This window comes from Apodemus sylvaticus, chromosome 4 (genome assembly GCF_947179515.1).
Source record: "Apodemus sylvaticus chromosome 4, mApoSyl1.1, whole genome shotgun sequence".
Classification (NCBI taxonomy): Eukaryota; Metazoa; Chordata; class Mammalia; order Rodentia; family Muridae; genus Apodemus; species Apodemus sylvaticus.
In genome coordinates, this window is record NC_067475.1 from 14,202,333 (window position 1) to 14,230,086 (window position 27,754).

Here is a 27,754-nt window from a genome sequence, read left to right on the forward strand (position 1 = left end):
CTGTGGGCCCCTCATGTGTACACACTCAACACAGAGACATAATTTTAAAGGGATAAAAAATAAATCTTTAAAAGAACAAATTACCTATGAGTTTCCAGTAAAAAGTAACTCCGATCATTGCATTACATACGCCATGTAATCTAATATGCTTTTCCCAATACCTCCTTCTGGAAGACATCACCCCCCTCCAAGTAAAACAGAAAACAGTCCTAAAACAGAACTAAAACAAATAGTAGGATCCCTCAAAGGTGAATGAGAAGGCAAAGGGAAACAAGGCTAAGGGCTCCGTCTCCATCTTCTCCAACGCATCTGCCTTTGGTCCCCCGCATCTACTTTGCTGCCAGCTTGGCTCCTCCCATAATCTTACTCATAAAGATGCCATTGTGTAGTGTTGTGTGTCTAGAATCCCCAGCTTTAGCATTCAAAGTTCCCTCAGATTAAGTCCCAGTGCCCTTCCTACCACAGCACTCTCCGTTTCCATGGAAACAATGCCTCTGGGGGAGTCACTTCCCTTCTTCCTGTTTTGATTTTTGTCATCTTTGGGATGGAGAATGTAGCCATGCCTGTTTTTTGGCGTTGACGTGTTTCCAGGGTAACATACATGAGGGTTTCACAGAATAGCCGCTGTGTCCAAAATACACTGTGAAAGTCTCCATGGTGACCTTGCTGCCACTGGCATTTCCACGCCCACAGTAACCACCTGTCAATGCTTTCTGAGCCCCACAGGGTCAATGGACTCTGAAACCAAAGGCTTTCGTCCTGCATTCCCCCAGCCCTGGAATGACACATATGGACCCTGGCTGAGCCATCTTGAGATGATTCACTCTCACTGCACACTGGAAACAAGAGAAAGGCCTTGCTCTTTCCAAAGTGCTTTGACACCCGATTCCCACAGCGTAAATGCCTTCTGTTCCCATGGATGATTAACTACTACCAGTTTTGTCCTAGTGGAAGCCAGCTACTCTGATGCCCTCCGTCACTCTGAACAAAACCAACAAAAACTATCCTCTTTGAATGTTGAAAGCATTTTTTCTCCTTGGCACACATTAGACAGACTGGATGAAATCAGAGTGCTTATTTTATCTTCTCTGCTGGCAGTGCCCCAGCCTGCTGAGCACTGGTAAAAACCTGAGGCTTTCAAATGCATGGGGCCATCAACTAAAAATATGCCCACACACACACACACACACACACACACACACACACACTCTAAAAAGATCCCAGTTTAAATCCGAAAGAAGTAATCCAACCAGAAGCAGTGGCATCTGGGTACCACGCCATGAAAGCACTCAACCAGCCTGTGGTCGTGCCCCTGAAGCCTGTACCCCACCTTCCCAGCACCGTCATGGTCGAGGGTTAGTGTAACAGGGAAGATTCTTCACATTTTACATCACTAGAGTATAATCTCTTCAGCTCCTAGTGTCCTCCTACACACTCAACAGATTGTGGTTTATCTCTCAGAGAAGCGTGCATCCACGGTTTAGCTCTTGAAGGGAAAGAAGCTCACTTTAAATTAATAGGAAACAAGCCCAGAACGTTACCTACGCATCAGGTGTCAAAAAAGCACAAAAGAGCTTTACTGAGCTGAGGTGGGGGAAGAACTGTCATGAAGAGGATAATTGCTTCCATAGTTAACGCCTCCAAAAAATGGACAAAAATAGCTAAAAGGAGGATATTTTAAAACCATATTAAATCATTCTACTATCAAACTGAAAACTTGTAAAAGGCTAGAAGCAAAAATTAACTAAGTCAGTGGTTCTCAACCAGTGAGTCGAGACCCCTTGGCGGTTAAACAAATCTTTTAACCTTTTACAGGGGTCACCTAAGACCATCAGACAACACAGATATTTACCTTATGAGTCACCAGAGTAGCAAAATTAGTTATGAAGCAGCAACAAAAATAATTTTGTGGTTCAGGTCATCACAACACAACAAACTGTATGAAAGGGTCACATCATTAGGAAGGTTGAGAAGCACAAAATTAGTGTTTGCCTCTGTGGATCCATTCTGGGACCTTCAAAGTCCAGGCAGTGTGATTCTGGGAGTGAAAGAGATGATGTCACCAGGCAGAGGGGTAACTTGGCTTACTTCAACTAGGCACCAAACAAGGTGATTTAGGACCTTGTGCCTGTCAAGAACTTCTCTTAAGAACCAAAGATCTGCAGTCCTGATGTCACAGGATGAAAGTCGCTGTCTTAGACGTGGTTTATCGCCCCTTAGATCTTTGGTGATAAGCACGCCAAAGACACACCCCCCCTTACTTCTTCCTTTTACCCAGCTTGTTACCCTTAAATCTACCCGCCCCCTCCTAGGGCTTTGATCACATCATGTCCTTCCTTATCTCAGCCTTCCAGTAGCCCTCATATCAGTAAGCGGGAGGGCTTCCTTTTTCCAGAATCGATACAGTATCTCTTACTTTTGTTGTTGGTTTTCCTTTGTTGTGTTTTATAGAATGGGAGCCATTGAATGCTTAAATAATTGTGAATTTTAATTCAAATATCTCAAATATGGGGGTTAATTTAGCTCAAATCAGTGATTCAGACATCACAGTGGGCGTGTCTGAATGCCCGGTGGTGCCCAGGCTCAGCTAAGCTTCCGGCCTAGCAGAGCCTTGGGAGACAAAGCCTTCACCCTGAAGATCCAATGACACTTACACCCGCAGCCCATGCTGTAGCCCGTATGCAGAGAGCCTAGTTTTCTTACTGGGACATGGGAAGTTACCAACAGCAGAACAAACCTTGACTCTAGGGTTGAACAAATTTCCCACTCCTGATTCTCTCAAGGACATAGCAGACTTTTAAATACTCAAAATTTCAACATAATGAGGTCTCTGTAAAGGACCCACCAGGAAGGAACAATGTAATGAGTTTTTTTAAATGATTATTTATTTATTACATGTGAGTTTAATGTAATGTCTTCAGACACACCAGAATAGGACATCCAATTTCATTGTGGATGGTTGTGAGCCACCATGTGGTTGCTGGGATTTGAACTCAGGATCTCCAGAAGAGCAGTCAGTGCTCTTAACCTCTGAGCCATCTCTCCAGCCCAATATAATGAGTTTTAAAGCAACATCAGGACCTAGGTCATCCAAGACTCAGCAGCTTTCCCAGACATTTGATTCAGGGAAGCAGGAAGGAGTTGAGTCCACCAGGTGAAACTCAGTCATTCTCTTGGGAAGAACCCCTGGAGATTCACATGAGTGACTGTGTGGGGGAGAAGGGCAGGATTCTCACCATTCTATTGGCCCCCAACAAACCACAGGGGCTTATAACACCAGACTTCACTGTAAGTGTTGACATGTATGGATTGATACAAGGGTATTTTTTCTTTTTTGATTTGGTTTATGTGTTGGCATGTATATTATGTGTGCATGTGAGTGTATGAGTGTATGCACCTCTGTGCATGTGTACAGTGTCTTCTAATGTTTTCCTCCTTGTTGCCTTGAGACAAAGTCTTTCTGGAAGCTCACTGTTTTTACTAGACTGACTGACCGGAAAGTTCTTAGGATCACAATGTCTTTTCCTCAAAGTATTGAGGTTTCATGCACAAGCACCCATGCAATAGTCCCAAGTCCTCCTACCTTCACAGCTGGAGCTCTGACCCACTGAGTCATCTCTCCAGTGCTCCATGCTTATGAAAATGATGATATCTCAAATTTGTATCAACTCCTTCCAGTTTAGTACTTAGATAATAAGCAAATTAGGAATTAGACATTGTCAGAAAGAGAATGTACACCTGTACTCTCAAAAGAGGGGCTGAGTAGAAATGGTCTCACATGCAGAGCCCTGTGTACACACATGTTTGCGTCCAGTGCACAAGGAAATCTGAATTCCCTTTCTATACATCAATCCTCTTACCCCACCCCTGCCGGACCTGCAGAATATCAGAGCTGCCTGAGCTTCAGATCAGTTAACTGGAACTTCTGGGCAACTGCCACAGGTCTATGTGTACCCAGAAGCTTTGCAACCATCTGCAGAGACAAAAGACTTGAACTACTCTGAGGCTGATCTTTTTACTCAGCAGTGCTGGCCTAGTGATTAGAACTCAGGTAAATGCTACCTCCTGGCTTGCAGGCTGGAAGAGAAGTCTGTTTTCTTTGATCATCAGCAGTGTCCTGGACTTAACTACTGTAACATCTGCATCCACTCCCCTGCCTGAAAATATCTTTGTGGAAATCACCAAGGATGTTTACCAACTCTAGAGTTCCTCTCCAGCTCTCTTTTAACCAAGATTTCTCAACCTTTTGTGGCAGATATCAAATCAATTTCCACTTCTGCTTGGACACTCAGTGAGGCAACATTTTGTGGCCTCCTGCAGTCAGGTGTGACTGTGGGAATCTCCCCCAGGGGAAGTGCTATGGGCCATTTATGACCTGGTACTTGTGTCTGAGGGATCCTGCCCTCTTCTTTTCTACAGTGTCTTTACAACTCCTACTTGCCCAACATAGCAATTTATGATCAAGACGAACCACAAAATAAGGACTAGCAAGGTAAGGCGGCCTAGGATTCTGTCTAACTTCCCCACAACTGATATGCATCACCTCTTACCCCCTGTCCCCCAAACTGGCCTTATAGGAAGAAGTCTTTGTGCTGGGTCATCACATATGGGTCTCTTTGCTTCTTGCTGTCCCAATAAAAACTTATTTTTCTTCTATTTCCCTGACACCACTTTCTCTAGATATCTCCTTCTTCTGCCTCTCTGACCAGTCTTCTGCCGAGGTCTTGAACTAAAGAATGTACCGAGGCCTTGAAGGCCTTATCTGCCCTTTTCTCATGCCGCATGATGACGGTCTTGGTCATCAACTAGACTAGATCTGGACACAACTACAACCCAAGCCACTAAGCATTCCTGTGAGAGACGTTCTTGATCAGATTGTTTGAAGCAGGAAGACACACCCTAATTGTGGGCAGTGCATCCAGGAGGCAGCCCCAATAAAAGGGCACAGAAGATGGAAGCTTCTGCTTTTTGCCTGCTTGCCTTTACTCTTGCTGGCAAGCCCATCTATCCTACGACGGAGGCATTCCTTCGCTGCCATTGGAAGCATGCTCCTGGGGCTTCCAACATAGATTGAAGACCAGCAGCTCGGCAGGAACGCTCCAGGCCTCCGCGCCAGGTTGGACTGCTGAGACATCCAACCTTACCAACTAGGCAACTAACTACAGGCTGCAGTTGCTGGACCATCAGGACCATATCATGTAAGCCGATTTACTAAATTACCTTCTGATGTATACGTATTTATTCCATCAGTTTTGTTTCTTTGCAGAGCCTGCCTGGTGAGTCGATATTCTTTTTGTTATTTCTGTTTTCTAGAACTATTTCCCTCCCTTTTCCATCTCTGGGGCTCCATTCACTCATCACCCATCTGTTGATGGTCTCCAAACCTATCTCCATCCACATTAGAAAATTCACTGTCCTTAGCTTCCAAACTTTATTCATGTGTATATTCTCTCTAGCTCCCAGTCCTTCCCCCTTCAAGTCCTTCACCTCCCGCCTTCCAGCTCCACTCAACCCCTAGCATGCCGGTTGCACATCTCCAAGGCCGCACAAAGTGTCTCCCACAAGCCGCCAGTCTGCGTCTCTACCTCTCTCACCTTATTCACCCCTCTCTTCATGTCTGCAGCAAATCCCCCCGTGTCTCACTCACTCCTTTCCACCTTCCAGCCTGTTCTCCACACCGGTCACAACTTGTACATAGCATATCCACAGCTTAAGGGAGGAAAGTTTTATCTGGGGTCAGGGTTTCATGGGGTTCCCACCCGAGATAGTAAGGAGAGCAGAGCAGAGGAGCCTGTGGTGAGGGGAACATGAGGCAGATTTGTGCATGTGGAACCAGATCAGGAACTAGAGAGCAGGGTCAGAACCAAGAGCTAGTCACCCCTTCTGCCAGCTAGGTCCCAGACACTCCCAACACAGCGAGCAGCTGAGAAACAAACATTCAAAATGAGTGTCTGACGAAGACCTTACGGGTTTATACATACACTACCCTCCCTCACACACATACACAAATACACTTATACACACAAATACACTTATACATACACATGCACGCACACACACACATGCACACACAAACAAACACACTCACTCACTTGACCATTACAGACCTCTGCTTTTCTGTTGTCAAACCAAGCAATAATTATGGCTACCCTGGGAAGAGTTGCGTTTGTACATCTCTGTTCCGTTAGGATGCCTCTAAATCCCTCCACTGTGGTCTCTAGCCAGTTGTGTTGCAATGACTTTGTTGGAGATCTGTCTCCCATAATGAAATCTACCATGGGTTCTCTGAGGTTAGGGAGAGTTCTGTGCATCTCTCATCCACCATCTTCTGTGGTAGCAAAGCCTGCTTGCTCGGTGGATAGAGCGTGGTGAGAGACACCAGCACTTCCCACAGATGGACTTGATTCTCATCAGCTCTCCTCAGGTGGGCGCCATTTCTGGTCTTTGACAGGGAGTTGAAGAGTGGGACCAAGAACATGCTAAGTTCCCAAACATTTGTGAAAGTGGATTGGGAGCTATGCTGACCAATCCAGTGGCCTGCAGCCATCCGCCATCAGCCAACATTGAAACATGTCTAAGGTGACTGAAGCTACACTGCAAATACAGCACAGCTACATGCTAGAGACCTGATATTCCACAGAACGAAATGACTTAGCATTTATTCCATAAATAGCATTTTTGGATTAAGCTAAATCTATCATTAAAAATATTTTTCCTCATTTCTCGTTGGTTTCCTAAAATGGCTACTAAAAATCATTATAATTACATGCAGAGTTAAGCAGAGCTGGATTAGACTCAAATTTCATGACAGTAGTCAGTGTAGATTAAGTAGGAGAACATTCCCTGTGAGTTAAAAAAAAAGTGTTTCCTTTTTGACTCTAAAATCACACATAAGGCAAGAGGAGAGGGAGAAAGAGACTGAGACCTAGGAAAAGAGGAAGGCAGGAGAGAGGACAAGATGGAGAATGAGTCTGTGCTGTTTTAGAGAACAGCTCAGCAGGGGAGGTTTACTCCCTGCCTAAGCATTTGGTAATCAAAATTGTCCTTTTGGTTCAAAATAACTTTTTGATTTCTTCCATAATAATAGTTTTATATTTTATACTATTATATTTTATTCAAATGCTGAGACAGCCTTAACTATATCTTGGTTTAACTCAAATAGAAACATTAACATATAAAGAAGGAAGAAAGGAACTAGAACAAGGCAAAGTTCAGAGTTAACACTGACTCTGTAATGGGCACTAAGGCATCTGGAGAGAGAAGTGTGGCTGCCATCTTTGCCTCTAGGCTTCGAAGTTCTTTGATCCAAATATAAATGGACTATTTAATTCTGCTTCTTATGACCTCAACAAATCGATGGGACACCAGCTTTAGGAACTTTGTTTGATCAGATTAATTATCTGATCAAATAGAAAGCTCTGTTATAATAATATTTTATAGTTTTAAATTGTAAATTAGCTCAAGAGAATAATGCATAGAATAAAGTCCTATCTCAGATGTAAAAGATTTACAAATTCTTTAAAGTTTTCCTCCATGCTAAGAAAAAGAATTGCTTAGGGCCAAAAAAACAACAAAACAAACAAAAAACCAAACCAAGTCAACAACAAAAGACACCTGCCTTCTCTTGAAGAATAAACTGTAGAACCTGGTTTCTTACCGTTCCTCATCTGCTCCACCTCACAGAAGTGCGTCCCCGTGGGGGTGTGAATGAACGCGTGGACATGCTTGACTCCATTCTGAAAGGGGAGACAAAGCTGTTGCCAATCACATTCCAGAAGAAAGCACGCAATTTCTTTTACTAAACAAGAGCCTAAATGATGAAACCTTTTCAAAACGCTTCCAGGGGACCTCTTCCACGTATACATGGGCTCGGGTGACGTGGTTAAAAGAAGAGAGGAAGTGCTCGCAGATGTTCATAGCAAAAGTCTCGATACTCTTGATCTGGAAAGAAAGAGAGAAACACTCCTGATCGAAAACATCTTATTTTAAAGACTCATCTGGCTTGCTTATTTTGTTTATTTTGAGTTTGGGGCTCACTGACTGTACCACCCTGGCTGACCTTAAACGAAAACCCCTCTGTCTACACCTAGTTCTGGGATTATAAGCTTCTGTGTCTGGTTTAAAGTATTTTTTTTGTTGTGTCGTGCTTGTTTAAGATAAGCCTCAAAGTTTAGCCCAGGCAAACCCTCAAGCTCACAGCACTCCTTCTGCATCAGCCCCCAAGGGCTGGGAAGAGAGGCAGCCACCGCTAAACGCAGCCAAGAGAAATACACGTAGCTCTTTCCTGATGAGTTGTTTCTTCCAAAGAGAGAAACACAAAATTAGGATCTAAGGAGATAAGATAGCCTGATCCTGTTTTTTCTCAACTGTTCCTGGGGTGGGTCATAGATTTCTATCACTGAGGACCCTCAATCCTGTTATTTTATTTTTTTAGTATTTTTTATTTTACATATATGGGTGTCTTGCCTGCATGCCTGTCTGTGCACCAGGTGCATGTCTGGTGCCATGGTAACCAGTGGAGGGTGTTGGATACCCTGGAACTGGTATTACAGGTGGTTGTGAGGCACCATGTTGGTCCCAGAAGTGGCACCCAGATCCTCTGGGTCTCTTAAGCCACCTCACCAGCCCCATCGTGTGTTTAAGAGAAACCTGTTTTGCACGAAAGGGGGTATCTGTGGATAAACACAAAGCAACTGTATTCCTGAATCTTTTCTCGGTGTGATTGCTAATACTGGGTTCTTCTCATAGGCCTTGCAAATAAGCTGCAGAGGTCCCAAAGAAAAAGCCAACGCGTAGGTGTGTCTGTTTGAACATTTCCATAGTGGGAAGTCCCGCCTCCGCCCCGTCCCCCAGGGTGGGCGTTCCCATCCCATCTCCTGGGTTCAGAGAGTACTGAGAAGGTGAAGGCAAGCTGAGCCCAGCTGCCATCTCTCTGCTTCCTTACTACATGACTGCCTACCCTGAATGCCAACGTGACGGACCACTTCCCAACCATGACGGAGTATAGCGGCAATTCTCAACCTGTGGCCTCAAACCCTTTAGTGGGCCCCTTATCAGATATGTACATTACATTCATAACAGTAGCAAAATCACGGTTATGAAGTAGCAATGAAATAATTTTATGGTTGGGGTCTCCACAAGGGTTGCAGCATTAGGAAACTTGAGAACCAGTAGACTATACACCCTCAAACCATGAGCCAAAATAAACTCCCTTCCCAACCTACGCTGCGCCCCCATATCCTGGAGTATGGGGTATTTTGTTACAGCAAAGAGAAAACTCAAACAGAAGACACAAAATTTGACAATGGAGTTTTCCAATAAGTAGAGTATCTTATAATCAATATTCTCTTCAGTGGCACAGCAATGGCATTTTCTACTACAAATGCACATTCTAAAAGTGATAGAGATTAAAGAAACGTGTTAAATTTAGTCTGAAATCCTCCGGTGACCTCGACTTGCCTGTTATTCCAATCTGAGGTAACCAGTTAATTTACCCAGGAACTTTTCCCCCTCAACTAACGAAGTTAAATTAAATGCATAAAATGGAGCAAGCTTTTCTGTAAGCCTGAAAAATTTAGAGTAAAAAGGAAAAATTTTAAAAATGGCACATATGCAAAAATAGGTTAAAAGGAAATGAGAGTTTAAAAAAGGCAGGTTCCGCCCCCACGCGAGCGCGCGCTCTGAATTTGCATCAAGAAGCAGCAAGCGTCTAAGAACGATTTTACCCCTCTGAGCTTCGCCAGGACATGCACTGTGTTCTTGATGGTGTCTGTGGGGATGATGTCGGAATTATCACCATGTAGGTAATCCTTTTTGGATCTCAGAGTCAGTTGCACCGAAGTTGCCACCTCTTTGATGCTGTGGTATTTTCCATCCCTTTGAATATGGAGAACTTTGACCATGTCCTTCCCATAGCCAGTTCGGACAAATTCAACTTCATCATTCTGTAACGAAAATATAACTGTCCGATTGAAGAAGGCTAGGTGACGTTAAACATGCCAGCTGCGGTCTTTCTAGCTTTTCATTTTATGAGACAACTATATCAGGTGAGATCCAGAACATGTGGGAAAGCAGTATTATGCCTGATCTTTAAACACTGGTCTTTCATGGGGAAAAGAGGCATATATGTGCATATACATACATTCATATATATATATATTTACCCTAGGGACAGACAGTCAGATGCAGGTGCTCATGGAATCCAGAGGTGTCAGGTCCCTTGGGCTGGAGTGACAGGCAGTTCTGAGTCATCTAATGTGGGTTTGTGGAATTAAGCTCTGGTCATCTGCAAGAGCAGTATATGCTCTTAACCCCTGAGCCTCTCTCCAACCTCTCTTGATAATAATTTTTGAACCTCCTATGCCAAAGCTACATCCTGTCTGTAACATGTGACCTGTCCCTGTAGCAGCTGTGGGGATTGACATCTTACAGAGCGTGGGCAAAGATGGGAGTGGCTTGCCTTCCTTCACTCGGTTTGTGAAGGGAAAGTTATATACATGCGCAGGTCTGATAACTCCGAACTATATAGAGGCCACCATGGAAACCAGCTTTCTTCTAGAAAATTCCATGACTGTATTAACTGGAAATACTTCCATGCTCCTGCATCCATTTTTTTAAAAAAGTGATATTTCTGAGAAAATGCTCTGTGATAATGGAAACAATTTGAAAATTGTTTTTTTCTATTTGCTTCCAGGAAAGAGCTGGGTAATTGGTGATGGGGTCCAGAAGAGCATCAGGAATGCAGAGCCAGGGCCATTTGTCTGCAGGGAGAGCTAAGCCTCAGATGGAGAGACATTTAATGAAGGGTTGGTGATTTATTCATTGAGATCTGTGTCTGGAGCTGGAGCTTTAGCAAGTGAACACATCCGTTTCTGCAGCTGCCATCCACCAGACTTGTTGCTAAGTGTTTGAGAGGAGCAAAGAATCGTAACCCGGATAGCTGTTTAGCATGGATATTGAACACTAAAGTGGTTATGAAAGTAGTAAAAATGCAAGCAAGCAGTGAACAACCTACAGTGCACATAGTGCACGCCCAGCACACACACAATGCACACATTGCACACACGCACAGTGCACACCCAGTGCACATCCAGTGCACACACTATGCACACATGGTACATACCCAGTGCACACACAGCTCACATACAGTGCATACACAGTGCACACACTGCACACACACACACAGTGCACACCCATTGCAGACACAGCACACACACAGTGCAACATACCACACACACGGTACATACACAGTGCACACACTGCACACACACAGTGCACACACAGCCCACACAGTGCACACACGGTGCACACACACAATGCACACATGGTGCACACACAGTGCACACACAGCACACACACACAGTGCACATAGTGCACACACAGTGCACACATGGTATATACACAGTGCACACATGGTGCACACACACAGTGCATACACAGTGCACACGTAGCCCACACACAGTGCACACACAGTGCACATATGTCTGGGTAGAAAGTCAGGAAACCTCTCCTGTTGCTCTCATTCAGGATGCCGGGAATTACCTAAAAATCTCTATATGAGAAGTCACCAGCTCCTCTGAGGAGAATTTAAAGGTATTAGCCAACATCAAAAATTATTGTTATTTCCTTAAAGAACATGAGGCATGGGAGGCTGTCGTAAATTTTGGAGATGTAGCCAGCCGGGGGAAGCTCTTGTTCATTGACATATACGAGGGTTCGGCATGTCTGGATTGAGTCATGCCTATCTAGGATAGAGACTCTTAGAGATGCACCCCCAAAGTCTTTGATCCATCCTTTGGGAACATCTTCAAAACAAAGATTAATAAGGCTCTGGTAACATAGCTCAGTGGGTAGACAGTGCTAGGTTCCATTCATCCCTAGTACCACATAAACTGGGCGTGGTGGTGCACACCTGCAGTTGTAGCTCTTGGGAAGGGGAAGCAGCAGGATCAAAAATTCAAGGTCATTTTAGGCCACTTAGGCAGGTCAAGGTCATCCAGGGATACACAAGTCCCCGTTAAAGAAACATTCATGTGGAAAAGAGGATGCCAGTAAGAAATATGACTTCCTGTCCAATATGAAATAAGAAACATCATGTTCTCTGAAAGCCTTGATGGTGGCAGAGAAGGAGAAGTTGTGTTGCTTCTGTAGCTTTGGGATTAGTCCAGACCCAATTATACTTGCCACGTTTAGCCTGGTGGCTTGGGACAAGTGGTTGGATGTCACTGAGCTTCAGTAGCATTTGCACCTCTGGGGATAACCACCGTGTGGAGTGTCTGAGGACTCTGCAAGCGCCAGCTTTGTTTCTAGTGGCAACAGTGGCCTTGCCAGGCAGTTGGATGTAGCTGCAGCAGAGACGACGACGACGACCAGTTGGTTAAGGATATTGACTTGTTAACACCAGAGTGTGCTGAGCTTTGGGGAGTCTACGGGGTGGGGGGCGGATTTGGATGCTTGAGCCTCTGTGATAGATTGGATGGTGATGGGCCAGGACCAAAAGTTTCTGAGCATATAAGTCATCTCTATCTTATGGGAGCCACTCCTCAGCTCCACTCCTCAGCTCCATCTTCTGCTATTACACATTAGAGCTGTAGTAGCTTAGCTTATGAGGACATGGGGCCCATCAGACATGCATTCATGACCCCTGAGCCTGTAGTCCACACACCATCTCTAGTGGCTGGTCTGTTCTCACCTCAGCTCTGATGCTGCCATTCTGAACTCAATGAGGGTCAGATACTTCCTCTGCCTCATCTTTCCTTTTAAACTTCCCTTTCCTTCTCACTCCCTCACTACCAAACTCTTCACCCGCCTATCTCAGGCATCTGTCATGTCTCCGGTGTTGCCTCCTGCAGGTAATCTGCCTTAGCCTTTCAAACATGGAGTAGGTGGCCCCTCTGATGTCTTGTCAAGATATTTGATATTGCCTCAGAATCTTTATCAAATTGTATCACAAGTACCACCTCGTGTGTGATTCATTCTGAAGCAATAAACTAGGAAAGCAGGAGAATGTTCTATGTTGGTCACCATGGCAACCTCAGCACTCAGCGCATTGCCTGGATCTTAAGCAGGAGCTTGATAAATGTGTTATGAATGAATGGATAGTGCTACTAACCACCTCCTCTGCCTGCCTGATGACACAGACAGCTAATGAAAACACATGAAAGATTCCAAGACAGGAAGAGTGGGTTCAGTTCTGATGCCATCAGAAAAAGTCCCCTTCCTGAGAAAACAGGAACAGGAAGGTGGGCCTTCTGATGATTAAAACTTAAGATCACAGGCATGGGCTGGCCAGAGAAGAGAGGCCCATGTTTGGTGAGGTGGCTCAGCAAATAAAGATGTCTGCCACCAATTATGTTGGTCTCCAAGTACTCATGTGGTGAAAGGAGAGAACCAACTCCCACAAGTGGTCCTCTGACCATCACACATCTCTCTCTCTCTCACACACACACACACACACACACACACACACACACACACAATCAGTCCAATAATCAATCAACAAGAAGAGGGGAGAATCCCAGAAAGACAAAATGGAGTGTAGAGAGTAGAGAGAGAGGCCATGATGTTTACATTGATAATACGACAGCATCCATGTAGAATGTAGCCATCCTAGCCCAACAATCTTTCAAGGCACATGAGAAAGAGAGGTCAGAGCTGTTGAGTAAGATCCTAAGCCAGGTGTAGAAGGGCTTGCATATAATCTCATCTAAGAAAGGATGACCATTAATTCAAGTCCAGCTGGGGTTACACAGCAAGACCTTGTCTCAGGAAACTGGACACCTGAGCAAGCTTGAGTTGGCTGAGTTTACTGAGAAATGAGTTAGACTAAAAAGGACCTAACCACCTCTATTAGTTACTTCTCTATTGCTCTGATAAAATATCCATGACCAAGGAAACTTATAGAAGAAATAGTTTATTTGGTTCCGGAGGGCAAGAGCCCACGATGGCAGGCAAAGGCGTAGTGGCAGCAAGAGGACTCACATCTTGAACAGCAAGCATGAAACAGAGAGAGTGAATTCAAAATGGCAGGACTCTTTTAACTCTCAAAGCCCGCCTCCAATGACCTACTTCCTCCAGCAAGGCCGCACCACTGGAACCAATAGTCAGTGCTCAAGATTATGGAGGACATCTCATTCTAACAACCACAGCCGTTGAACCTGAAGTGGGGGCACCAAATCCAGCATGGGATACCGGAAAGAGTCAGTAGATAGTGGCCAACGTAAGAACGAAGGCCATTCTCCCCCCGCTCTTCAGCCAAAGAATGCGAAGTCAGTGTTGGAACCCCACCCTGGACAATGCAGGTAGAGATCTACATCATGACAAGGGTTTAGTGGTACAGATGGCATCATTTGGAGAGGATAGGCTTTGACTGAGGCAGCCCTGGTGGGCATCTTTGTTCAACTACCATTAATTCCAAATGGATGTAAATGTATCCACCTATACAATTAGAGTAATAATAATGTCCCCTCTTAGAATCAATGAGACAAGTGCAAAGGACAAAGCATAAAGCAGCCAGAAGGGTGCCTGGCAAACATGTGCTCTATAAATGTTATTTATAATTATCACTGATTAAAAGAAATCACTTGCCTGATTTCACATAGACATATCCTACGGATAGAGATAAATAGGCTACATTCCAAACCAGAGCCCAAGAGGGTAAGATCAAGGAACATCTGTTCAGAGAGGGCCTGATTCCAACTGTCTCCCTTCAGGTAACAATGGCCTGATTTGAATTTTCGTCATCACTGATATCCATACCTTGGGCGGTCCTTCCTCAGGCTTGTATGACTTAAGAAGCAAAGCCACAAATGGAGAGACCATGTCCTACCGTAATACTCTGAACAAATCCTGACCAGGCTCTGTATAAGACAAATCTCGTTTCCTGGATGGCTTTTGAAATATACAGGGATTCAGACTTGTGAACTGTCTACAAATAATGTTAGCAAGACCTCTGAGATTTCAAAGGACTCATCTCGATATCCATGTCTACTAGGAATTTGTAAATTGCATTATCTCTAGCTGCACTAAAGGGGGGTTGGTTGTCGTAACAGCTTTAGGGCTTCTAAGTCTCAAGTCTGTTAAAACTCCTGGGTACCCAGTAGATGCTTTTTAGGCAGAACTATGTATTTCATGAAGATGTAACGAAATCTTTATGTGTTTGTGAGAGCAGGTGTGGGTCTTTCTAGGGCACATACTCGGATTTTATTCCATTACAAAAGAGTTGATGGCCTATGAAATATTAAGAACCATTTCTCTGTGCAACTTGGGACCCAAGCAGTTAGGGTGGCTTTGCTCAGTCTGATTTTCTAGGATCTAATCATCAGCCCTGAGACAGTGTGAAAGAGATGATTTGTCATTCTGAGTATGTGACCTTCTGGAAGCAGGGAGGCAGTAACGTGGGGGAAGAACAGTGCTTAAAGTCTGATAGCCTGAACCAACTGCCTGGACGGGGTTTTGTGCTTTTGTTTTTGTTTTATCATTCCTTCTGTCTTCCATCTATAAAATGGGATAATGACAGCGCCTATTACGTGTATTCATGAGGTTGCAAGGAACTGCTCAGAACAACGGCTGCCACGCAGTCATCGGTAAGTCAGCGAGCACTGCTGTCTGGCAGCCAGCGTGACCAGATATGATCGCTGCAACGCTTTGACACCAGCTCCATCACTGCTAAGCTCTGCTTCTCCCGTTGATAGCACAATGGTGAGAACCACAGCACACAGGTGCACACCAGTTTGAGCCATTCCTGTCTACAGATGAAACAAATCCTCATTGACATAAACTGAAGTTTGAGTGACTCCTAATTGAATAGGCACATTGAAGGAAAATATTTATAAGAGAATATTCTCCTCTGCCCAAGTACTGTGTGCTCTACTCTCTGCCCATTCCTGCATGGTTTTTTAAAAATATTAACATTTACATGTTAGTACCGACATGGAGCAGACACCCAGTGGATTCTTTTTACTTTCTAGATTTGGAACAAGGCAGAAACAGGTTCATTTCTCGAGCTACACAACTAGGAATTAACTTCAAGTTTCTGTGATTTTATCTGCCAGTCAACACCCACGCTCTATTCCTGTCTGAATATTCCTGTCTGAATGCCCTGTCTTCATTAGTACACCAGTTCTTTCCATAAAGCACGGCTCTTCCCTTTGAACTCAGGGTGGTCGCCAAGCACTAACACGGGGCTCACACACACCTTTCCTGATTCTCCTTTGCACACGTCAATGTTTTCCCAGCACTGGATCGAGAAAGCTAGAGCAGGTTCTCTCCACATCTGGCCCAGCATTCAGTGGTGCCCTGTGTCCTGCCACTAACGATTTGTCCAAGGCACAAAACTTCTCATTGGCAGACTATTTCAGGAAAGTTAGGTCATTTTTAGGTCAATAGGGGAAATTGTTTTGAGTTCTAAGACATCCTAACAAGCTGCAAGTTCTTCTCAAATGTGAAGAAGATGGAAGAGTACTAGAAGAGCTCCCCACATGAGTCTAGGATTTCCTCATGGCAATTTTTAATCAGGGTAGGAGAGATGACTGAGCAGTTATGACCACTTTCTGCTCTTTCAAAAAACCCAGGTTCAGTTTCCAGCACCCACACGGTGGTTCACAATTGTCTGTAACTCTAAATTCCAGAGCGCCTGGCACCCTCTTCTGACTTCTGCAAGCAACAGGTGCACACATGATGCACAAAAATGCAGGCAAACAAAACATTCATATATACAAAAGAGAAGTAAATCTTTTTAAACTAAGAATTCATTACAGGGAAAAATTGAGGTTGGCTTACAGACCTCAGCAGTTCAAATCATTTTCAGTCAATAGAAGAAAGAAAAACCCTTGTGGAACCAATAGAACCCCTCTCTATTGGATGTTATCTGAAATTGCAATAGTCTGTCAAGATTCATAAGAGCAGAATCATCTAACACACACCCTGGCTTTCTTTCCCTATTTGGTAGCTTCTTCCAGCACTCTGCCTTCTGTGGTCTTTCCGCTGTGCTGCACTTCAGTCCCTGCACCTCGTTACCCCATCTGCAAAGGAGGAGCCTTCAGTTGAGGCTGCCGCCACTGTTGTTAACCTCAGCTCTGTCCAATGTTTAAAAGTAAAGGATGCTGTAACATGGTGTCTGTTTGCATCTTCATAGGAATAGATTTAATGGCAGGAAAGCTACTGGGATAATCTTAGGCAAAACTAGAAGAGATTTTTTTTTAATCGATTTAAAGCAACTAGTGTTTTCCCTGGGGTCTTAGAACTAATATAAGGACCATCTCTACCTTGACAAGAAAGATTTTTTAAAAAATCTTAGCTATTTTGCATCTAAATACCACAATTCAGTTGTAGTGTGGCAAGTAAGACTTGTGGATAAGGAACTCGGTCTCTGTTTATCTGTCTCTCCTCTTCCCCCCTGGCCCTCCTCTGCCTCTCCTTTCCCTTCTGTTTCTTTCTTTCCTTGAAATCTGCCAAGGAAGTCTCTATATTCTCTACCCAGGTTTCTCCCTCCTTGAATGTTTTCTTGGGCATTATAAAATCTTCACGGAGGGGAAGGAACAATGACATAATATGAGAAAGACAAGCTCCCCTATGATCAATGTTAGTGTTGCCTTCGGAGACGTAATACATAACAATGATAAGAAGAATAAGTGATAGTGTTAGAATAAGAAGAGACAATGTTGGATGCAGCCGGTGATGGCGGTGTGTGAGCATGTGTGTGAGAGTGTGTATGAGAGTGTGTATGTGTGAATATGTGTGTGTGACACTGTATGTGAAACTGTGTGTGAGTATGTGTGTGTAGTGTGTGTGTGAATGTGTGTATGAATGTGTGTCTGAGTGTGCGTTATGATGATGTGTATGTGTGTATGTAGGGTGTGAATGTATACGTATGAATATGTGTCTAAGTGTGTGTGTATGTAGTGTGTGTTTAAGTGTGTATGTGTATGACAATGTGTGTGTATGTGTGTGTAGTGTGTGTGAATGTGGGTGTATGAATGTGTGTCTGAGTATATGTGTGGAGTGTGTGTGTGTGTGTGTGTGTGAGAGAGAGAGAGAGAGAGAGAGAGAGAGAGAGAGAGAGACAGAGAGAGAGAGAAAGAGAGAGAGATTGCATTATGTTTGCGTCATTGCATGAGATCTACAAAATATACGAGTCTGTACTGTTGTTGTGTGATTCTTCTGCGGAGTGGTTTAACACCCAGAAAGGAGATGTGCACTCTGTTTAAAGTTGACCCTAAAGGATGTTTCAAGCGATACTTCAAGAGAAGAATAAATTCCCCTTGCATGTCCATGGTGAAAAGAAAGGGTGACCTGTGAGCTCCCGGAGACCCCAACTGTAGGTGCTCAGTTGCTTTTATCTTTTACTCATCATGAAAAGAACCAAGGAAGAAGATCATTTCCCCGCCGGCCTCTTCACCAAAGCCTCAGGATAGGAAACCGGGAAGAAGGTACCCAGGGACTTCTAGAATAAGGATGGGAAAGATCACATACAGAATTGATACAGGCATCTCAAATGGACTGGAAGGAAATGCTACTGAGCTGTTTACACTAAAAAGGTCTGCTTCTCAGTGGCAAGGCTTGGAAATAAACATAAAAATAATAACCATGCATTGAGGGCTCGATATGTGTTAAGAAATCAGCATGTATGATTTCCTCTAAATCATCATGAGAGGCTTGTGAAGTACATTGTGGAGTCATTATTGAATAAGGAAGACACCAGGGCCAGTCAGGTTGCCCTCTCAGGACACACTGTGCGGGGAAAGAGGGACAAAATGAGAGCCATGTGCTGCCTACCTTTTAACCCTTTGTCTTCCTCCAGTCTGCCTGTCAGTCCCCTCTGGGTCTTCTCATGAGTGAGGGGAAGAACACACTGACCCTGACAGGGGCCACTACCAGACGACACTCTCAGTTACATAGCGTTCTGTCATCTAACTGTCCACCCACTGACTGACATCATCTTTTCTACTCCTCACGACAACTCTGTGAGCAGTCCAATAAAAACAGATCGGTAGTTTGACATTGGTAGGCTTATCAGTGAGAAAGAAGCAGCCCAGAGTCACACATGGTGCAGACTGGGGGCTGAGGCTGGACTGTCTTAGGCAGAAACTTAACAACCCCAAGCTGTCTCTTCCAGTACGCTCCCTTTTAACAGGGGAAATTCTAAACTCAGATGGCCTGTGTTGACATGGGCATATTTGTGCTGTCAGCATGAGGAGAAGTGAAAGGCAGGCCTCTCTGGAGCAGAGAAGCAGCGTGCCTTCAGCTGCAGGCGTTAATCATTCGAGGTGAACAATGACTTCCGCCTGATAAGACCGCTGGAGCCAGGAGTGAGTGAGAACGTAGAGCACCCAGCATGGGGTGCGGGCTGCCTGCCTCTCTTCACTGCAGCTGCCTCCCAGACTTACAAACACGGGATGAAATGACTGTGATGGAGTTCCCTACGACTGCATACACTCCTGTGCTGATGTCCCTCAGGCTTAATTCATTCTGCATTTTTATTTTGTGCATACGAATGTTTTGCCTACATACATCTGTCTATGTCTATGTTTGTATACATATACATACACATACACATGCACATGCACATACATCATACACATATACATATACATACATCATATACATATGCATACACATACATCATATACATATATACACACATATACATACACATACACATGCACATACATCATACATATATACATACACATACATCATATACATATGCATACATCATATATGTATATATACACATATACATACACATACACATACATCATACACATACACATACATCATATACATATATACACACATATACATACACATACACATGCACATGCACATACATCATACACATATACATATACATACATCATATATGTATATACACACATATACATACACATACACATACATCATACACATATACATACACATACATCATATACATATATATACACACACATCATATACATATATACACACATATACATACATATACACATACACATGCACAAGCACATGCACATACATCATATATATAACACATACACATACATCATACCTCATACACATATACATACACATATATCATATACATATATACACATATACATATATATGCACATATACATACACATACACATATATCATACACATATACATACACATACACATACATCATACACATACACATACATCATATACATATACATACACATACACATATATATGCACACACATACATCATATATCATATACATATACATACACATGCACATACATATACACATATACATATACATCACACACATATACACATACACATATACATATACATCATATATACACATACGATACACATACACATACAAAACACATATGCACATATATATCATATATATATACACATACACTCCACATACACATATGTTCACTACATGCTTGCCTGGCATAGCGGTCAGAAGAAAGCATCAGATCCCTTACAACTAGAGTTACAGAGCATTGTGAACCAACTGAACCAGGTCCTCCCTAAGACCAGCAAGTGCTCCTAATCTAACCACTGAGCCGCCTTTCCAGGCCCATCATTTTAAGTTCCTTATTACTCCAAACAGAAGTTTGTAAATTCATTTTGTCTACTCCACGAATCTATAAAGCTACATTGACTTAGCACTATGGAATTGACAAAGCAGTGTGCATGCTCGGAGATGGAAGGGTAGTCAAGGCAGATAGTGCTCTGCTTTCAGAGAAATGTTTCAGTAAAACATTCTTCTCCCATGAAAAATCAAATAGTTGATACCCTGAGCTTTTCAGGCTGTCTTCTAACAGCTCAGTTCTTTCATTAATGCATAAGAGAAACTAAATGCAATACATACACCAATGGGTACTACTGTGTACAAATAAAACTTTATTTATAAAAACAGCCAGTGTGCCAGATTTAGCCCACAAGAGTTTCCCTACCACTTTCTAGGAGAAGATTCAAAAAAGAAACAAGTCAGTAGTGACACATTGTGTTAACTAATTATGCTAAACATTAATCACTTGTCGGGGTTGATCATTCCACTGAAACAGTAGAGTGAGCTCTGGGGACATGGTAGGGACACCAAAGCCAGATTACGGAAGGCTTCCAGAAGGAACTGGCATTCCAAAGCAGCGTGGAGGGCAATTGGAACCAGCCTGATACAAGTGATTACCTATTCCCCGGTGACTCTCTCCTTAGCCACACACCTCGTGAACATGTCTTTGTTCTACTTTTGCTTGGCTTACTTCCTTTTTAATTTTTCTTCAACAATTCAAAGCCCCTCTCTTTCTTTGCCCTCCCCACAGGCACATATAAACTCTTCTTCAGTCTGTCACATTCTAGATTCCTCTCAGTCTATCAGCAGACTCGCAAAATCCGCTCAGAAAGAAAGCTGTGCTTAAACAGATACATCTTCTGGGATGTAAATCATGCTTCAGAAACATAAATAAATCCAGCAGCCTGACTCACAGGAGCCCTCACAGATCAAGTCAGCAGCCACAGACGCTGGAAACTCCCTAACTTTATCTTTGTCTTTTAAGCAATTTCACAGATACATTTGCAAGGACCATAAACTGAAGCCAAAAGCGAAAAGTACACACCAGTAGAGAGGTACCCACAATGAGTGGGAGAAAAAACAGCCAAGTCTAAGCTGTAAATACACGAGCTAGCTGAACCAGATGTGATGGACAAAGTAATACATTTGATATCTTGAGAGGGATAGATGATTGGGCATGAAGCAAATATTTGAAAAATTAATGTAGGGGGAATAAAATGGAGTTGTCTCAGAAGTGCTTCACATACAAACACAATGACAGGAGTCAGAGCCCCTCCACTTGTAGAGTCCCTTACACACACACACACACACACACACACACACCTACACATGTAGATACACACTTCATATAGACATATGTGGATTAATAGTCAGATAAGAACCTGTTGAACACATTTTTTGTTGTTTTAAAAAAAGAATTGGTTACTTTTGAGAGGTAGACTACATAACAGATTAATTCTCTGGAGAATGCAAAAAGCCAAATAAAGGATCAAGCGCTGGGGCGGGAGAGCAGCTCTGCAGATAGAGCCCTTGTAGCTTTGGCAGAGGAGCCGAATTTGTTTCCGGTGTCCGTGCCTAGCTGACCATAACTACCTGTCAGCTCCACCTATGGGGGGGGGGGGAGGTTCCAAGCCTCTGTCCTCTGAGTGCACTGCACCCATGAGTGTACACAGACACACACAATTAAAAAATAAAGTATAATATATGTAAGAGGAGTCCTGCACTAATGCAAACACCCAGGAGCTGGAATATGAAAGATGAAAAAATACAAGGTCATGAGAAAGGCAGAAAGAGGAAGAGGCGCCCTCCAGACAAGCAGGACTCAAATTTTCCAGAATCTCTGGGTGAACAAACACAGGGTCAGTCTATTTCCAAGCAGTGAGCTCTTCCCTGTTTCCTTGGTCACGTCAAGAAGAAAGCAATTTCTACTGTTTTTACCAATCCTTAGGCTGTGAACAAGCATGGTATATACAGTGTGGGTTCAGAAGCAAAAGACAACATGGAAACCATTTTGTCCTGTTTGCAGCTTCGTTGGTCCACAAACCTCGGGTTTCTTTCTATAATGTCACTTCATTGGTTTTAGTAAAAAGAAAAAAAAAGAAAAAAGACATATTGACATCTCGGAGTTGGGGCCCCGCTGGTATCCCTGGAAACTCTCACCAGCCGATTACAGTTTGACAGTGAAACAGTTACATAAGGAGGGTTGTTGACAGACAGCCCACATGTTAGAGTCAGCTACACCAAAAAAGAAAGCTTATTAAAAGCGTCTTTCCGGACCTTGAAATGAAATTGGACTTAGCAAATGAAACCTAAACACAAATGTCCTTTGGCCCCACTCGAAGGAAGGTAAGAATAGCCTTGGCTAGTGCTTAGGGGTCGATTACTAAAATGTCACCAGCCCAGCGCTGTGATATGTGCACTGCAAGGAGGAAAGCACAGAAGGTGTTCTCTACCCAGACCAGAGAGCTGCCATTAGGTTCCAGGAGGGAAACTGGGCTGCTTATGTTCTCGAAACAATTCAGCAAAGCCCGCATTTGATGTGCCCAACCGTGTACGCTTCTTAAGATAAAAGAAGTAAAGGTTACACTTTTTTTTTCATTTTAAAATACATCAAACTTCATGCCATGAATATTTTATTGTTCACAGCTATTGAAATTGTTTTTCTGAACACTATTTGTAACCTCTAAATCAAAATGCAGGAAAGGTAAGAAAAGTGTTTCTTGATTTAGGAGATTCTGACAGCTCTCTCGTAGAAAGCTGTTCCTCTGCTGGATTAGCACACAGCTAAGCCTCGGGGAAGTGGGTTTAAATTTTAGGACAAACCTGTCTGTACTGCCAATAAACTTATCTAAAGTATAAGTGTACTTTATACTTTAAAGTAGGGAGCCTGGAAAATTGTTCAGTTTATAAAGTACTTGCTGCCCAAGCGTAAGGATCTGAGTCCAGCCCCTCGCCCCCCCCCCCCCCCCCCCCGCCAGAGTCCACATTTAGCTGGCCTTGGTGGCAAGTGCCTGAAAGAGGATACCTAAGGATAACGGGCTAGCCAGCCCAACCAAGATAGTGAACTCCAGTCAGTGAAAATCCTTACCTCGAACAATTAAGACAGAATGACTGAGGAAAACATCTAATATGGGCTTCAGACTCACTCACACACATACACACACTATTGTACACACACACTACAGATTCCTGACCCCAGCTGGAAAGAGCCCAATTTTGACCATTTGAGATAAAGCCCAGAATTCTGCCCTTTTGTGGGTAACACAGATAGTGTGAGTTTTGTCAGTGGGTTCTTAGTGCTCCTTAGTCCTCTGTCTTAAGAGAAATAGATCCACAAGTCCTTCCTTTCCTACAAACCAGAATCCTGGAGAATACCAGCTAGGCTAGCGAGTTCATAGAAGTGACCTGATCTTCAGTGCTCTACCTTGGTCTGGGTCTCCAAGACGACTCCAATCTGAATCCATAATCATGGAAACACAGAGCAGAGCCACCATGATTTCCAGATGTGAAGTGACCGCTAAGGCATGACAGCTGAGTGTGGATTCAAGAATATGTAAAGAATGACTTGCAGATGTGTGTGTATCCATCTACCCTTTCCCTCTTCTCAAGAGCAGGGTGGCTCACCTTTCCATAGTCGCCATGGTAATGGGCCATTTTCCCCCTCAGCCTTTAACTTCAAGTTCGGTTTCAAGAATGAGAGAGAATGGTGTAAAATGAAGAGAGGTTGGTAACTGGTTTTATTCAGCCCCAGAGAGTAGGCGATCAATACTGACCTGATTACATAGTGGACAGAGAGACACAAATGCCTTTCAAAGCCAAGTGCCTCTCTGAGTGGTCAGAACCAGGGGTGTGTGGAAGATATGTCAACATTTTTGCTGAAACAAAATTGAATTTGCTCTTAGTTTGAAGCAACCTTCAGAATAGTATTTAGAAGTTATTCCTTTAAAGACAGGGGTTATTATAGGTTATTAACCTATCGTATAGGGTATTATAGGACAGAGCCTAATTATTAAGAAGGCAAAGGTTTTGTCATTTCTAGCTGATGAATGAGTTACATGCATTTACACTTAGAGGTAGTCAATTAGAAGAGAAAAAAAAACAGAATACATATCACTCAACATCAGTTTGTCAGGAATCCCTTTTCTCACACACTTTACACTATTGAATTCACTCCAAAGAGTTAACTACATACATATCTGGATAAATACCCCTTTCCCTCCAGAGTTTTCTATGACTTTGCAAACTAGTCAACAATTGAGCACAGAGGCATCCAGAGTCACGCTGGAATGTTGTGACAGAACCATCAGATGACATGGGCCTCGGTCTCTTCTGTCTGTGCCTAAACAGTGAACAGCAAAAGTGAACAGAACCTGCAGTGGAACCAGCGTGGCCTGAGAAAGACTTGACACTCTGACTCCACGGTCCACTGCATGGAATGAAGGTGACACAGAGAGAATGACAGCAAAGCCTCTGCGAACAGCTTTCTCCTTGCTCTTCTTTGCCCTCTCTGGGGTCCTGGGAGGACCAGAAATCTCATGCAAAAATGAAAATGGTGAAGCTGTGGACTGGTAAGTCAAAGAAATGGGGTGATGGTGTGTGCAAGTAGAAAGTCGGGGTGCGTCTGTGATGACCCTAAGGAAAACCTCTACCCGGCTTCCTCACTTTATAAAGAAAGAGACTAGGACTGGGGAGCGTGCCTGAAGCTCTAGGCTTAGTCTCTAGTGTCACATACACTGGGCAGGATGTCACATGTATATAATCTCAGCAGGAGGACCTGGAGTTCAAGACCCTCCTCAGCAGCAACGTGAGTTCCAGGCTAGCCTGATTTACAACATGAGTTCTAGGCTAGCCTGACTTACAATATGAGTTCCAGGCTAGCCTGACTTACAACGTGAGTTCCAGGCTAGCCTGGCTTATAGGAGATCCCCTGTGAAATAAACAAATAGATACATTAATTAACTAAAAAAGAATGAGATTAAAGAGCACGAACAGGCTCAATTCCCAGGCAGAGCTGGCTGCTGAGTGTGTGAGATAGCCCTGAGAAAGTACCAAGCAGCTCTCTGGAGCCCAAGTCGGTGCTCTTGGGAGGACAGGCTGGGAGGCAGAAAGGGACTGAGCTGGTAACTGTGCCCCTTCCCGGGGCACAAAGCTGGGAGCACATATGGCTTTTTCTAAAGCTGAGCCGTGCCTTTCTTCTGATGGGGACAAGGAGAAGTACCTGATGGTGCCCAGCAGAGAATTTGCTGAACTGTCACAAAGTTAGCGTAGTTCCTGCCATGTGTGAGGACCTGGCCTTAGGAGTAAGAATTCAGGACACTGGAACAGAAGTATAGTCTGTAGAGAACCAAGCAAGGAGGCGGGAGATGTTCTTGGGAAGACCATTGCAATGTAATGGTGTACGCATTATGTTTGGCTTACTGAGGCTCTTGGGGCTAATCACAAGGTTTCATGCTATTCTATCTGGCTAGACCAGCAGACCAGCAGACCAGCAGTTTTTAAGTTTTTAGGGAGAATTTGCCCCTGGGGAACTTTTGACAAGGTCTAGAGACAGTTTTGAGGGTCACAACATTGGGATACTATCAATATCTAAAAGTGAAGGGTCAGATATCTTACAGGACGCAGTCCAACTCAGTAAATATTAAGTTGACCACACTGGACTAGAACCCATGAGGAAACTTGGGCTGGTCGACCCAAGCCTGGCTGAACTCTACGTGGGTCCAACCACTCATCCTCACTGGGAAATAGTCAAAGGAGATAACAACCAGAAAACAATAGACACAGACAGAAAAGACCTGCTTCAAATACTTATCGAGCAAATCCTTAATCCAGAGCACTGTGGGAAACAGCTGAAGAATGTTGCTGAGGACCCAGTCTCAAGAAAGCCTCCCCCTCTGCCTAAGCCCACTCCAGATCTCATACCCGCCCCAATAGCCCCAAAAAGACCAGATGCTAAGCACTGGTGGTAAGAGAGGATCAAAAAGTTCCCCAGTGTAGACCTAGTCCTTGACCTTCTCTTCCCTGTGACCACTGGGGTGATGGGGACAACAGAGAGGATCACTCTCAGGACACATGGGCTTTCATTTCAGGGGCTCCAGCCCCCAGGCCAGCTAATGTCACACAACATACCAACCCATACCAAACTTGTACTCCCTGGAGAAAAGCAAAAAAAAAAAAAAGGGGTGGAGTAGTAGGCAGAAGCCTCAAGCCTCAACAGCAAGCCTTTCCTTAAAGGCCTCCCATGAAACACCAATGAAAGAACAAGTGTGTAACAAAAAGTGTCATCAGAAAAGCAGTCAATAAATGATAGCAAATCAAAACTCTTTGCTCTGTTAGGTTTACCTTTTATAAGTTATCCAAAAGGACTTCCAAGACAACTAAAGAGACAGGGCTGCAGTACCTGTACCTGGACTCCACAATGCAAACCTGGAGCAAGAGCCGCCACCTGATTAACAGCAGCAGGAGCGTTCTGGGAAGGACCTTAGAGCAGTTGTATGAAGCACACAACTCCAAGGTAGGTTACAGTCAACCATTTGTGGAGATCAAAGAACAAAAAAAGGATGTTTGGAATATATATTTTTTTACACTTACATTTTTAGAATATATATATATATATATGTGTGTGTGTGTGTGTGTGTGTGTGTGTGTGTATACACACACTCACACACACCCCAGAAACTTGAGATAAACTTGCTCAGAACTAGCCTATGACCACTTAATCGACCTGACCAAGGCGTTAAGAAACACACCATTATAATCCACACCAATTCGCTTTATTAAAACAAAAAATAATCCCTGTGCTGTGCAAAGGAACACATGAACCAAACCAAATCAGCAAGACAACTCTTCTTATAAAAAGGGTGTGCCAAGACCCAAAGTGGGCTAGCTAGTATACTTGGCCAAGATGGCTTCCATCTTGGAGCCCTGACTAGATGATGACACAGAGGAAACCACAAAGGTTCAGGAAATATAAGTCCCTGATGTGCTAACTACCTTTGGTTAAAACAAAACAAAACAGTTTCTCACAGTTTGGTCCTGAGTGCTACAGCACCACTGGGGAAGGTATGAACTGGTTGCTTGGACGTCTTGAGGCTATTAGACCTTTGCCAACTCACTCAGCACTCACACATCTAGTGAAAATGGGGTTAAGAGCCTTCTTGTGCTGCTGGGCAATACAGATCTGTGAGCACTGAGCTATA

The 27,754-nt window shown here is 43.7% G+C and overlaps 2 protein-coding genes across 3 annotated transcripts in view; one reads left to right on the forward strand and one right to left on the reverse strand.

The window, feature by feature from the left end:
* Window positions 1-27,754, reverse strand: part of LOC127682574 (uricase) — a 70,317-nt gene that overhangs the window by 11,994 nt on the left and 30,569 nt on the right. The window contains exons 1-4 of one of the 2 annotated variants that reach the window (XM_052178987.1): window positions 10,164-10,313; window positions 9,726-9,944; window positions 7,825-7,941; window positions 7,658-7,736 (exon numbers count right to left, since the gene is read on the reverse strand). In XM_052178987.1, coding sequence (XP_052034947.1) covers window positions 7,658-7,736; window positions 7,825-7,941; window positions 9,726-9,902 — 373 coding nt within the window. In that variant the 5' untranslated portion in view covers window positions 9,903-9,944; window positions 10,164-10,313. Of the gene's footprint in view, window positions 1-7,657; window positions 7,737-7,824; window positions 7,942-9,725; window positions 9,945-10,163; window positions 10,314-27,754 lie in introns of those variants that run through there. The other variant, XM_052178988.1, reaches the window with a different exon arrangement.
* The window catches only part of Dnase2b (deoxyribonuclease 2 beta), a 33,425-nt gene continuing 10,618 nt past the window's right edge, over window positions 4,948-27,754 (forward strand). The window contains exons 1-3 of the mRNA XM_052178986.1: window positions 4,948-5,198; window positions 24,906-25,126; window positions 26,892-27,069. Coding sequence (XP_052034946.1) covers window positions 25,014-25,126; window positions 26,892-27,069 — 291 coding nt within the window. The 5' untranslated portion in view covers window positions 4,948-5,198; window positions 24,906-25,013. The remainder of the gene's footprint in view (window positions 5,199-24,905; window positions 25,127-26,891; window positions 27,070-27,754) is intronic.